The sequence below is a fragment of the Leptopilina heterotoma genome, unplaced genomic scaffold, assembly GCF_015476425.1.
Source record: "Leptopilina heterotoma isolate Lh14 unplaced genomic scaffold, ASM1547642v1 Lhet_88, whole genome shotgun sequence".
In the NCBI taxonomy this organism is placed as follows: domain Eukaryota; kingdom Metazoa; phylum Arthropoda; class Insecta; order Hymenoptera; family Figitidae; genus Leptopilina; species Leptopilina heterotoma.
Genome location: NW_025111191.1, coordinates 3,140,089 through 3,153,973, shown reverse-complemented (window position 1 = coordinate 3,153,973; position 13,885 = coordinate 3,140,089). Strand labels below are relative to the sequence as shown.

The window sequence follows — 13,885 nt, the reverse complement described above, 5'->3', positions numbered from 1 at the left end:
ATAATCTGTTAACATTCCTGGAATATTTAATTATAACATTAGGAATATTTCTCGAAAATATTCCATCCACATTTTTAGGAATATTAATAAATTCATCCTGTGAAATATTTCCTTAGAATAATATAGGAATATTTCATAAAATATTTCTACTATATTCTAATTACAAAATTCCAAAGGAATACTTTTACATTATTGCAAAGAAATATTTCAAAGGTCGAATATTTTAAAATTCCTAAAATGTGAGTGGAATATTCCAAAGGAATTTTCTCAATATTCTAATGGAATATTCTAGGATTGTGGGGGGAATATTCCTTGCTATTGATGTATTGTTATTGAAAAAAATTAAAAATAATTTTTATTGGGTGAATTCTAGAAAAGATAAAAATAATAGAAAAGCGATGAAATCAGTAGTAATAGTCGATTATAGTCAGACGTTGTTTGAAAAAAATATTAAGAGAGAATATTCCAGAGGAATCTTCTCAATATTCGAAAGGAAAATTCTCAATGTTCCAATGGAATATTTTCAATGCTCCAATGGAATATTCCAGAAATGTGAATTGAATATTCCGTGATTTCCCAGATAATATTAGTAGAAAAAAAATACTAAAATACATTACAAAGCTTTTGAATTTTGAAATTAGAAAAAAATGTTTCTTACGAACAATTGAAAAAAAAATTTTTTTTTATTATAAACAATAGAAAAAAAATAAGAATAGAAAAAAAAATATTATCTTGAAAAAAATAATACTAGTGGAAAAAAATAATATTAATAAAAAATATTCTCCTATGATAAGATTGTAATGAGAAAATGAAAAAAAGAAGAAATGATAATAAAAAAGAATAGCTATTAAAAAGAAGAAAATTATTGTTACATTCCTGCTATTGTTCTTTTCAATATTACAAAGTGAAATAACGTGGAAAAATTGAATTCAAGACCAAATGACATATTTTATTGTTATTTATGACTAGAAGAAGAAAAATAATAAAAAAAATATACCTACGCAAGATGAAATTTAATTCAGCTTTTTTATGCTTCTTTGATGATGATAATAATAATAAAGAAAAAGAAAAAAAGGCAGTAAAAGAATACAACTTACCACCGGAAACAAGACACTTGAGTTCCATATTTCCGCCTTCTTGATATGGTCCAGCGACAGTTGGCACTGTTTTTCCATATTCGTCTATGATGTTCGGTTTATGAGGTGGAACTGTAACAGGAAAAAATAAAAAAAAAACGATTTTAGTACAGAAAATGTTTAGAAAGAAAAGATAAGAAATGGTAAGAGAAACCAAAGAGAGAGGGGGGGAGTGAGAGAGAAAGAGAAAGTTTATCTCGTGAGTAATATCAAAGCTAAGGTTGTAAACAGTTATTAAACTCAAACCTAAGGGTAGACATAGTTTCCATAAAGGGAAAATCACATAGGCAAGCAAGTGCAAATGGAAACTTGAATGTAATTGTGCAAATGTTCACCAATATACATACATATATATGTATGTATATTATATATAGAAGCGAAAGATTATTTCCCCAACAGAAATTAATTCACTTCTCTCAAGCGTAAGTTAATTCATATTTCTCAGATTTTAATTAATTGTACCACAAAACATAGATTTACTAAATAGCTTTTCCCTCTATTATGTAATTGTAAATATTATTTTACTTTTTACTATTTTAAGTGTCAACAATTTTTTTTTAATATTCCAAGAATATTTTTATTCAAATTCGCTGGATAAATAATTTCTCCAGAATAATATTCTTTAGCATATTTGGTAATAGGGAATATCTTTGATATTTCATTGGAATATTAAGAAATCTTTGGAAACAATGCAAGGATTATTTAATTTATAATATCAGGAATATTTATTTTCGATTGTTTAAGAGATATTAGGAGTATTACGAATACCAGGAATATTTCGAAAGATATTGCGAATAATACGATTGTTAGGAATAATAAAAATACTAGGAATATTAAGAATAATAGAAATATTACAAGTAACACGATTATAAGAAATATTAAAAATACAAGGAATATTAAGAATTCTACGAATATTACAAATATACGAAAATAAATACTTAGAAATATTACGGAAAATACGACTATCAGGAATATTAAAATTACTAGGAACATTAAAAATATTACGAATGCTAGGAAAATTACGAATAATACGAATATTAGGAATACTGTAAATACTAGACATATTACGAATAATTACGGTTATTAGGAATATTAAAAATACTAAGAAAATTACGAATATTTGGAATATAATGAATAATAGACGTATTTCGAATAATACGATTATAAGGGATATTGAAAATACTAGGAATATTAAGAATACTACAAATATTAGTGAAATAAAAATACCGAAAATGTTAAGAATACTAGAAATATTACGAATAATACGATTATAAGGGATACAAAAAATACTGGAAATATTAAAGACAACACGATTATGAGGAATATTAAAAATACTAGGAATATTAAGAATAATCAGAATATTGTGAATATAAAAAAGATTAGGATAGTAAAAATACTAGAAATATTACCAATATTATGATAATCAGGGATATTATAATTAGTATGCGTATTAAGAATATTACGAATAACAGAAATATTAGGAAATTAAAAATACTATAAAATAAATATTACGAATAATTCGATTATCAGGAATATTAAAATTACTAGTAATATTAAGAATATTACGAATGCTAGGAAAATTACTAACATTAGAAATATTATAAAAAATAGACATATTTCAAATTATTAAGATTATTAGGAATATTAAGAATACTAGGATATTAAGAAAACTAGAAATATTACAAATAACACGATAAGGAATTTTAGAAATACAAGGAATATTAAGAATTTTACGAATATAAAAAAATAAATATTACAGACAACACGATTACGAGGAACATTATAAAAATACTAGGAATATTATGAATAACAGAAATATTAGGGAACTAAAAATACTAGAAATATTACGAATAATATGATTATTAGGAGTATTAAAATTACAAGGAATATAAGAATATTATGAATGCTGGCAAATTTTTATTAATACGAATATTAGAAATATTATGATTCTTAGACATATTACGAGGAATTACGATTATTAGGAATATTAAAAGTACTAGGAATGTTAAGAATATTACGAATACTAGGAAAATTACGAATATTTGGAATATTTTGAATAATAGACATATTACGAATAATATGATTATAAGGAATATTAAAAATACTAGGAATATTAAGAATACTAAGAATATTACGAAGACTACAAATATTAGGAAAATAAAAATACCGAAAATATTAAGAATACTATAAATATTACAAATAACATGATTATAAGAAATATTTAAAATACAAGGAATATTAAGAATTATACGAATACTATGAAAATTACGAAGAATATGAATATTAGGAATATTATAAATACTAGAAATATTACAGATATTCCGAATATTGGAAATATTAAAAATACTATGAATGTTACGTATAATACGAATATTAGGAATATTAAGAATATTAGAAATATGAAGAATATTAGAAATATGAAGAATAATACGAATATTAGGAATATATTATAAGTACTGGGAATATTTTATAATACTAGAAATATTACGAATAAATAGATTATAAGGAATATTAAAAATACAGGGAATATTAAGAATAATAAGAATATTTTGAATAACAGAAATATTAGGAAACTAAAGATACTAGTAAAATTACGAATAATACGATTATCAAGAGTATTAATTTACTAGGAATATTACGCATTTTTCGACTATTACGAATACTAGGAATACTAGGAATATTGCGAATAATTCGAATATTAGCAATATTAAAAGTACTAATAAATTACGAATAATACTAATACTAGAAATAGTAAAAAATACTAGAAATATTAAAATACACTAGGAATAATGAAAAATTGAATAAACAGCATTTTTTCCGACACTTATTGAACGCTTCAGAGAAAAGAAAACTTTGTAGATTTTAAAATAAATGATTGTGGACTTTTTTTTTAAAGTCAACATTGTAAAAGAGAAGCGTGACACCGATAATAAAGGTTGATAAGAAATTATATTATCGAGTCTATTATTAATGAAGAGAGATAATTAATGGAGTTCCCGGTTTTCTGGCTCATTAGTCTTTCTTTTGTCAATTAATTTCTTTCTTTTGTTTTTTGTTTTTTTTTTTTTTTTTTTTTTGGCATTTGAATTTTGCGAATATATATGTACGAAGCAGTGGTGGTTGTGGGCGCAGACGATCGCAGTAAGATAGGGGTGATGATGGAGCACGATTTTCAGACCCTCAACTCATCAACAAGCTCTTTGGTCTCAAAACGAGCAAAAACAGTTAATTGGCTCAATAAGGAGTTGGGTCAGAGAGTGAACTCTCGATGTTGTCAGAAGCGGGCACGAAATTTCGCTCTTTTTCGGAATATTTTATATTATACACTTATTCCAATGAAAAAAATTAAGCATTATATTTAGTGGACACACGAAGGTTTTGAATTATTCTTTTTTTTTCTTTTGCAAAAAAATATAATAATTATATGTAATTTTATTATATTTTTTATTGTAATTTTATAATTTTGTATATATTCACTATACAGATGAAGTTTTTAGATACTTTTTTCTTTACAATTGTAAACATTTTATTGGAATTTATTAAATTTTTTTATTTTATTGGGATATTCCCAATGAAAAAGGAACATTCCATTGGAATATTCCTACTATATTTTAATTAAAATATTCCAATGGAATATTATTAATTCCTACAATATTTCAATGGAATATTTTTATATTTTATTGGAATATTTTTAATTTCTACAATATTCCAATGGAATATTTTATTATTCCATTGGAATATTTCCAATTCCTGCATTATTCCAAATAATGCAAAAAATTTCCAAGACAGTTTAACCAAAAAGAAATTGGAAATAGTTTTGTAATGAATTTTCTAGAAATATTCCAAATAATAATAATAATAATAATAATAATAATAATAATAATAATAATAATAATAATAATAATAATAATAATAATAATAATAATAATAATATTCCCAATAAACAGGTTGAAATTCGGATCTTTTAATGTACCTATAATGTGAATGGAATATTCTAGGAATACTAATAAAATACTTCATGGGAATGTTATAAAATACTTGAATAAAAAAATCCCAAAAACAATAAAAAAATATTTTCTAAAAATATTCAGAACCGGAAAAGAATTCTTTAGTAAAAAAAATTTCCTAATTTAATAAATAATATAAAAGAATAATAATACAATGTAAGAAGAAGGAAAAAATTTTTTTGAAATAAACGAAAGATGAATTACATGATAGAAGTAAATTGAGGAATTAAGGAATACTGTTATTTCCCTCTTTTGAAAAGTAGAATCTCTTGTACATACGGGTGAACAGAAAAAAAAGAAAAGAAAAAAAAACTCTAACGATGATAGATTTTACCTGTAATCACGTCAAAATAAAATTCAACTTAATCTAAGCTACAAGTTTTCCACACATAGCAGTCCTTTTATGGCAATTGCATGGAGAGCTCTTTGGTAATGTTCGCATAATGCCTGATTTACATTTTATTCTCACTCCATTAAAGTAGAAGCTTGATGCCTTTCTCAAGCCGTCATTAAAAAAGAGTTGTGCACTTTTATAGTGATTGCATGCAAGGTGCACCGAAATATAAACGATGATTGGCAAACTCATAAATCAATGTCGCTCCTTGGATAAATTCTTACTTACAAAAGAAATTTTAACTCCCTCTCTCTCTCTCTCTTTCTCTCTCTGCCTTTTTTTCTCTTTCTTTCTATTTTCCTTTTTTTCTCTCTCTCTCTCTGGCATTTTTTATCTTTCTCTCCCCCTATGAGGTATTTAATTTCAGTTTATGTGTAATTTAAAAAAAAGTATTTGCTACATATACAATTTTATATTAATTTCATTCTCATAAATGTTGAGGACTTGATTGTAGGACGTGTTTTTGAGTGAGTGTGTTTGTGTGTTGGAACGAAAAAGAAACGTCTAGAAAAGAAAATTACTCTCGTGCTCTTTGGGCGGTTTGGAATTCAAATGAGAATTTCCGGTTGTTGACATTAATCTTCTTTTCTTATGAATTTTATTAGATTTTACGCTTATTAGAAGAGAAGAAAGAAAAAATAGGTGATTATTAATTTTTGTTTATTATTCAATTTAAGGAGGATTGTTTTTTTAGTTGCGAATATTTCGAACAACAATGTTTCATTTTCGAAGGTGCTTCTTATCCTAATAGGAAAAATTGTTTTTTATAAATAAAATAAGCAATTTTGAAAATAATAGAATTTAAAAATTTTCTAATTTAAATTTTTGTTGAAAAACACTGAAAAAAAATTAAATTTTGAAGAAATTACAAATAATTGCAGAAATTGAATTATTTAAAAAAAATAAATAAATAAAATTCTTCTTATAAAATTCAACTATGTTCAAAATTTGAAAAAAAAATTGTCGTAAAAATCCCAATTATCTTTATAAAAAACAAAATTCTTCTCCAAAGATCAATTATTTTCATAAATGTTCAAAAAAATTCTTGTCCCAATTTCAATTATTTTCTAAAATAAAATGCATTTTTCTAATTTCAATGATTTTCAATAAATATTATCATAAAAAAATTTTCCAAGAAGAATTCAATTATATCTAAAAAAGAATTTTAATAAAATTAAATGCAAACATTTAATTATTTTCATAAATAATAAAAATTTCACAGGAATTCAATTATTTTTATAAATAATAAAATTTTTTTTAAGGAATATAATTAATTCATAAAAAATAATTTAAATTCTAGAAAATAATAATTGAATTAAAATGATGAAAATAATTTTGATGAAGTTACAGTAACAATATTCTTATAATATAAAATAATGATTTTATCTCTCGGGCATCTTTAATTATTAGAAAATATGAAGAAATCGATCACTCCGAGTCTTCGACTTGGAGCAATCGATATCTTCATGTTTTATAACAAATACTTTTATAAGTTGTTTAATTTAAAAAAGGTTTGAATTTGAAATTTTTGAATTTCTTAATTCATGTGGAAAATCCTGCTCCAAAAATAAGATTAAAAATAGAAATTGTGCAAATATTTTTCTTCTTTTTCTAAAAAAAAAATAATATTGTTAAAAAAATTGTGATTCATAAAGAAAAATAATGCAAAATGAATAAATTTTCTATTTCTTAATCACAGTTGTTTAACAATTTTCTAATTTTGCTTAGAAGTAAAGAACAAAAATCTGAATAATTTCAATTTTCAATTCTGATGATTTCTATTTGTCATTACAATTTTGAATTAATTATAAAATAAAAATAATTATTATAGTTCATTAATTAATATAGTTAATTTTAACACTATTATAATAGAATTTAATAAAATATGATAAATTGTAATAAAATTAATATCAAAAAATAAAAGTTCAATATAAATTAGACATAATTTTGGAGTAGAGACTCATTTTGCTAAACGTCTTATTGCAGGTGCCTCTAATTCCAAGAAGGACTTCTTTTTTCACCTGAGAGGTTCCTCCGTTGAAAATCATCACTTTCGCTAATATCTAAAGCAGGCCTGATCTAAAGGTAAAGTACAAATTTTTTCATTAGATTAACTACTAAAATTGTCAATATTTCAACAAGACGAATAAAATAGTAGGATTTTTTTTAAAATTATATCCACGATAAATAGAAGTAACTCACTTGTGTTCTTTAATTTTTTAAGGGAATACTAAAATATTCCCTTGAATTGATAAAATATTTTTTCAGACTACTTAAATTTTTAGGGAAATATTTTACAATATTCCAAAAAAACATTAAAATTTTTATTTATTTATTTTATTTTTTATATTAAATTACAATGAAACATAAAAGAATTTCAGGGGATAATAAAAATATTCCAGTGGAATATTGCAATATTTTTGTATTCCTCGAAATACTAAAATTTTTTAGTGAAATATTTTACAATATTTCAAAAAAACATACTAAAATTTCTATTTATTTCTTTTATTTTTTATATTAAATTACAATGAGACATAAAAGAATTTTATTCGATAATTAAAATATTCCTGTGGAACACTGCAATATTTTAGTAATCCTCGGAATACTAAAAATTTTTAGTGGAATATTTTACAATATTTCAAAAAAACATAGGTACTAAAATTTTTATTTTATTTTTTAAATTAAATAGCAAATAAACATAAAAGAATTTCAGTCGCTAATTAAAATATTCCAGTGGAATATTGCAATATTTTAGTAGAATATTACAATGTTTCGATCGAATATTAAAATTCTTCTGTCGAATATTAAAATTTGGCAATCGAACAGTAATATAGTTTTAAGAAACTTTGATAACACTCGCGTGGAATACTTTAAAATATTTATCGAGGAATATTTCTAAAAATGTAAAAAATGTTTCAGAATATTCCCCGATAAAAAAATGAAAATATGAAAAAAAATTTCAGATTATATTCTTGTAGGAATATTAAAAGAAATGAAAACATATTTCAGAATGTATTCTGGAAAGGTATATTAAAAGAAATAGAAAAATATATTTTAGAATGTATTCTTTGAAGGAATATTAAAAGAAATAAAAAAATATTCCAGAGTACTCAAAGAAATTAAAAAACATTTCAGAATATTCAAAGAAATAAAAAAAAATTTCGCTGTTGTATTGAATTTCAAAAAAAGAAAATTAGACAAAAAAATAATTTTCTTTTTTTGTTTAATAAAAATAATAATAATAAAAAATAAGTATTTTTTTTTATTTGTGGAAAAAAATCGTGTGACAATTCATAATACAAAGTGAAAATGAACTAGTTTTTTGTTAATGTCGATATAGAAAAAGGATTTTTGTGTACGGCAATAAAGGTAAAAATGCAGTTTGATAAACATTGATATTATCTACCTCGGTGTTCAGAGAAATGAGAGTGTCGTCAATAGTCTAGGCCAATCGATAGTGTAGGGACGTTAAGCCCCCTTGATCCTAGATAATAATGTACACATTCGATTGCACTTTTATTCGCTCTGTTTGCTATTCTCATTCTGATCTCTCTTTCCCTCCCTTTCTCCCTCTCTCACTCTCTCTCACTCTCTCACCCTCTTTTGCTCCTTCCTAACAACTTTTTTTTTCCGTTATATTAACGCCCTCAATAATTTCCATTTTCGATAGGAAAACACGTCGTACCATCGAGTTTAAGCTCATCGTCAATATTTTAGAACTCTTAATAATACACTTTTTACACTATCACTTTTCTCTCCCCTCCCACACCCTCCACTTTCATTTTAAATTCACACTTATTCAATTCTTTTCCACGTAAATTGAAACTGTTTCTCTTTATAGGTACTTTTGAATAAAATGTCCTTTTTTGAAAGTGAACTTTTTTTTTTTATTCATTGAATTTCGATAAAAATAAATTTCTATGAATTCAAAGGTAGTTTTATTTATTTTTTTTTTGAAACTCGTTTTGTTTTGGATTTTTTTTAGGTCGTTTTGATTTAAAATTTTTATTTAAACTTGTTTTGAATTTCGTTGTAATTTCAAACTACCATTTTTTTGGAGTAAATTATTTTGGAGTAAATTCTAAATAAAATAAAATTGACGGTTATTTATTTAAAAAATTAATTTCCACTAATTATGGAATTTTCTTTACTTTATTATTAATTTCTAATTTAAAAAATAATTGACCCCATTATTCTATTAACTTAGTATGAAAAAATAATTGTCCCTATTACTTTATTAATTTTGTATAAAAAATAGTTTTTTTTATACTTCATTAGGTAATTTTTTACAGAACTAATAATTTCCTATAGTATTTTACTAAATTGTTTAAAGACAGAAAAATAATTGAATAGACTCTTCAAATTTGAATTAGTAAAAATATTTACTAATTACTAATATGAATTTGCGTCTGAGATTTTGCTTTTAAATTAATTAATTTTACTAATAAATAGTCATTTACTAATTAATTTTACTAATTTATTAGTAAAATTTAATATATAATTAGTAATTAAATTAGTAAATTATTAGTAGGATGGAAAAAAAAGAATTAGTAAATTTTAATAATAAATAGTCATTTCTACTAATTTTTTAGTAAAATTTACTAATTCAAAAGCAAAAAGTCAGTCACGAATTTTATTACTAATTTTTATTAATTTAAAAAAAATGGATGATGCTCACGAATAAATAGTAATTTCTACGAATTTATTACCAAAGTTTACTAATTCAAAAGCAAAAAGTCAGTCACTAATTCAAATTAGTAAACATTTTTACCAATTTAAAATTTAGAGATGAGTAATAACAATTTTTCTAATTAAATTAATTCAAAAATAGATAATTCAGAAAAAGTATCTACATTTTTCATCCCTTTTTCTCTCCATTTTTTTTTTTTTTTTTGTAAATTAATTAAAAGTTTTATTAAAATTTCTGAAAAGTTTTGCAAAAAAAAAGAAGAGAAGGAGAAAAAAAATGAGAGAAAGAAAATGAGAATAAAATAAAATAAGACAACATTTATAGACTTAAATTAATTTCAAGCACTAAAGTGATAAAAGTATTAAAAGCATGAAAGAAATGTTAATAATTTTAACCTCAACGCTTTCATGATTAAATTCTTTATTGTGCGTGAGAGGTAGTAGCTCATTTTCTAGAAAGAATTTACGATTAAAATTCGTGACACGCTTTTTTCCTTTTTTCCATCTCGGAAATTTTTTTCACTTACTCTCTCATGAAACATTAAAATGAGAAACTACTTTTTTAGAATATTGAAAAAAAAAATTTATATTGTTTCTTCATGTCTTATGAAGATTTTTCAATTTGAAAAAGAAAAATTTACATGTAAATTTTGAAAAAAAGGGGAACAAGAAAAATTTAGATGTAAATTTTGAAAAAAAAGGGCAAATAGAAAAAATGGAAAGAAAAGGAAAAAAAGGATGAAAAAGACATTGTGACAGAATTAAAAGCCATTAAAGTGGATTTAAGTCACGAACAACTAACATTAGAGATCTCAAGTTTTGTCCTAAGCACTGAATTAGGGTATCACTTTAGCTAAAGCTTTATAATCAAGATTGATAATTAACGATAATTACTTTATCAACCCTTTATATCACTCCTAGAGCTTTATTTATTGTCTTTTCGGTAAATTATTGTTCCGTTTTATTAATTGTTCTCCAAGGGAAAATTACAAGAAGAAAATTTATATAGAAAAAATAGTGGTTACCAGTGCGGAATTTTCATTTCCCGTTTAGACGATAATTATAGACATTGGATTTTTTTTCAAAACCAATCAAAAGTATTCAATTTAAATTCTGAAGTATTTTCAATTTTATCATTTTTATCATTACGAAAAAAAATTGATAATAATATGGAGAAAATTATTTATTATTCTCTGCAAAAAAAATTTAGGAGAAAAAAAGAAAAGAGAGAGAGAAAAGAGAAAAAAGAGGAGAGAGAAGAAAAAAAAAGAAAAAAAAGTTTCCTAAAATAATGCAAAAAAAATTGTTTTGCAAAAATTTTTCCATCCAGTTATAAAATGAACAAAAGTAAGCAAAAGTAAACAAAAGTACTCGTTGAATTTTATTTTGAAGGGGGAGAAAATTAATAAATTTTTCATGCCAGGAATGAGGAATTTCGAATTGACGTAAATGAAAAACATATTTCGTGGTTGTAAGAGGTTAAACTCCCCGAAAATTATTCTGCACTAGAGCTAAAGTTTCTAGTCCCGGCCCCACTCGCGAAGAGAGAATTAATTGTCTGTAATGGGATCGTGCCAATTAGTTGGATGCGTGTAGAGGTGCACTTAGGAAGTTATTCCCTCGACCTTCTTCCGCGCTATTCCCGATAAGGCGTTAGGGTACAAGAAACACAAGTATCGAGTGAGAAACGAGGTACTTTTACACTATCGTGCGTGCATCAACATTCAGGAAAGAGAGCAACCGGGCTGTCGAGTTGTCAAACTATTCTCAACTCGACACAATAACATTTTCGGTATCTCTGAGTAGCTGAAAAGAAATATTTATTTTTGTTTTGCACTGTTCACATATTTATATCAAATAGTTGAATTTTTTTTTGAAAAAATGTAAATTACATTACAAGTAGGCGCAGAGGTTTTATTTTGTGATTCCACTTCACTTTCACTTTATTTCACCTCACTTTCACTTTATTTCATCTCACTTTCACTTTATTTCACTTCACTTTCACTTTATTTCACCTCACTTTCACTTTATTTCACCTCACTTTCACTTTATTTCATCTCACTTTCACTTTATTTCATCTCACTTTCACTTTATTTCACCTAACTTTCACTTTATTTCACCTCACTTTCACTTTATTTCACCTCACTTTCACTTTATTTCATCTCACCCTCACTTTATTTCACCTCACTTTCACTTTACTTGAATTTAAATCGAGGTGAAAGTGACGTAAAGTAAAATAAGTGCAGACTTCGCACTCGATCGTTAATTTTAAAAAAGTAGCAAAAACTAGTTTTTAAACTAAAAAAAAAATTAGTAAAAAAGTAGCTATCGGAAAATTAAACTTGACGACCGAAAAACTCATTTTAGAAACTTCACAAAACTGACAAAAATTCCATTCTATATTTTATTCTCCTGGCTTTTTCCTAATTTTCATCAAAAATATTTACTTCATTCTTATCCTACTAATAAATTGAATTCCTGCAACGATTTTTCTTATTTATGAAAGAATTTAAATATTTATAAAAATAATTTAATTCTTGACAAGAATTTTATAATTTATTATTCATGAAAGAATTTAAATATTTATAAAAATAATTTAATTCTAGTGAAGAATTTTATAAAAAAAATTTAATAATTCATCTCTTTCGACTAATTTTATGCAAATTCTAATTTAAATAGTTGAATTCCTGGGGAATTTTTATTATTCATGAAAAGAATTGAATTCTTAAGAAGATTTTTACAAAAAATTTGTTAAAGAATTGAATTCTGTTTGGAATTTTTTTTTAAAATAGTAGATATTGAAAATCATTGAATTGTGAAAAGATTTTAAAAATAATTAAATTTTTTAAAGAATTCTATTAAAATTTTTGAGAATAATTAAATGTCTGTGTGGCATTTTATTAAACTTTTTTCAAAATAATTGAATTCCTTCCTGAAACGCATTCTTTTATTTATGAAAATAATTGAATTGTTGCGAACGATTTTATTAGAATTATTTAAAATAATTAAATTTGTGATGAATATTGTTATTTATGAAAATAATTGAATTTTGCAAAGAATTTTATTAAAATGCCTCAAGATAATTGAATTTTCGGGAATAATTTTGTTATTTATCTTTAATAATTGAAATCTTTCGAAGAATTATTTATGTAAATAATTGAATTCTTCTGAAGAGTTTTAATAAAATCTAAAAGAACAATTGAATTATTTCAAAAAAATTGTATTTAAAATAATTGATTTGATTCCAACAATTTTATTAAAATATTTTAAAATAATTGAATTCCTGTGAAAAGTTCTATTATTTTTGTAAACAATTGAATTCTTCCAAATAATTAAAAAAAATTTTTTTTAATAATTGATTATTTCGACAAACTGAAATTAAATTTTTAAGAATAATGACTTTTTTTGAGCAATTTCTGTAAAATTGTATCAAAAATAATTGAAATCCTGCAATGAATTTTATTATTTATGAAAATAATTGAATAGTTGAAAAGAATTTTATTAAAACGCCTCAAAATAATTAAATTTTCGGGAATAATTTTGTTATTTATCGGCATAATTGAATTCTACAATAACATCTAACTATTATTATAATTGATTTCTTTCGAAGAATTATTTATGTAAATAATTTATTTCTTGGGAAGAATTTTATTAAAATC

At 23.7% G+C, this 13,885-nt stretch overlaps 1 protein-coding gene across 4 annotated transcripts in view; it reads right to left on the bottom strand.

Annotated features, from left to right (window-relative positions):
- The window catches only part of LOC122511627 (nephrin), a 411,680-nt gene that overhangs the window by 78,172 nt on the left and 319,623 nt on the right, over positions 1 to 13,885 (bottom strand). For all 4 annotated transcript variants that reach the window (XM_043627001.1, XM_043626999.1, XM_043627000.1 and 1 more), the window contains one exon: positions 1,098 to 1,208. In XM_043627001.1, coding sequence (XP_043482936.1) covers positions 1,098 to 1,208 — 111 coding nt within the window. The remainder of the gene's footprint in view (positions 1 to 1,097; positions 1,209 to 13,885) is intronic.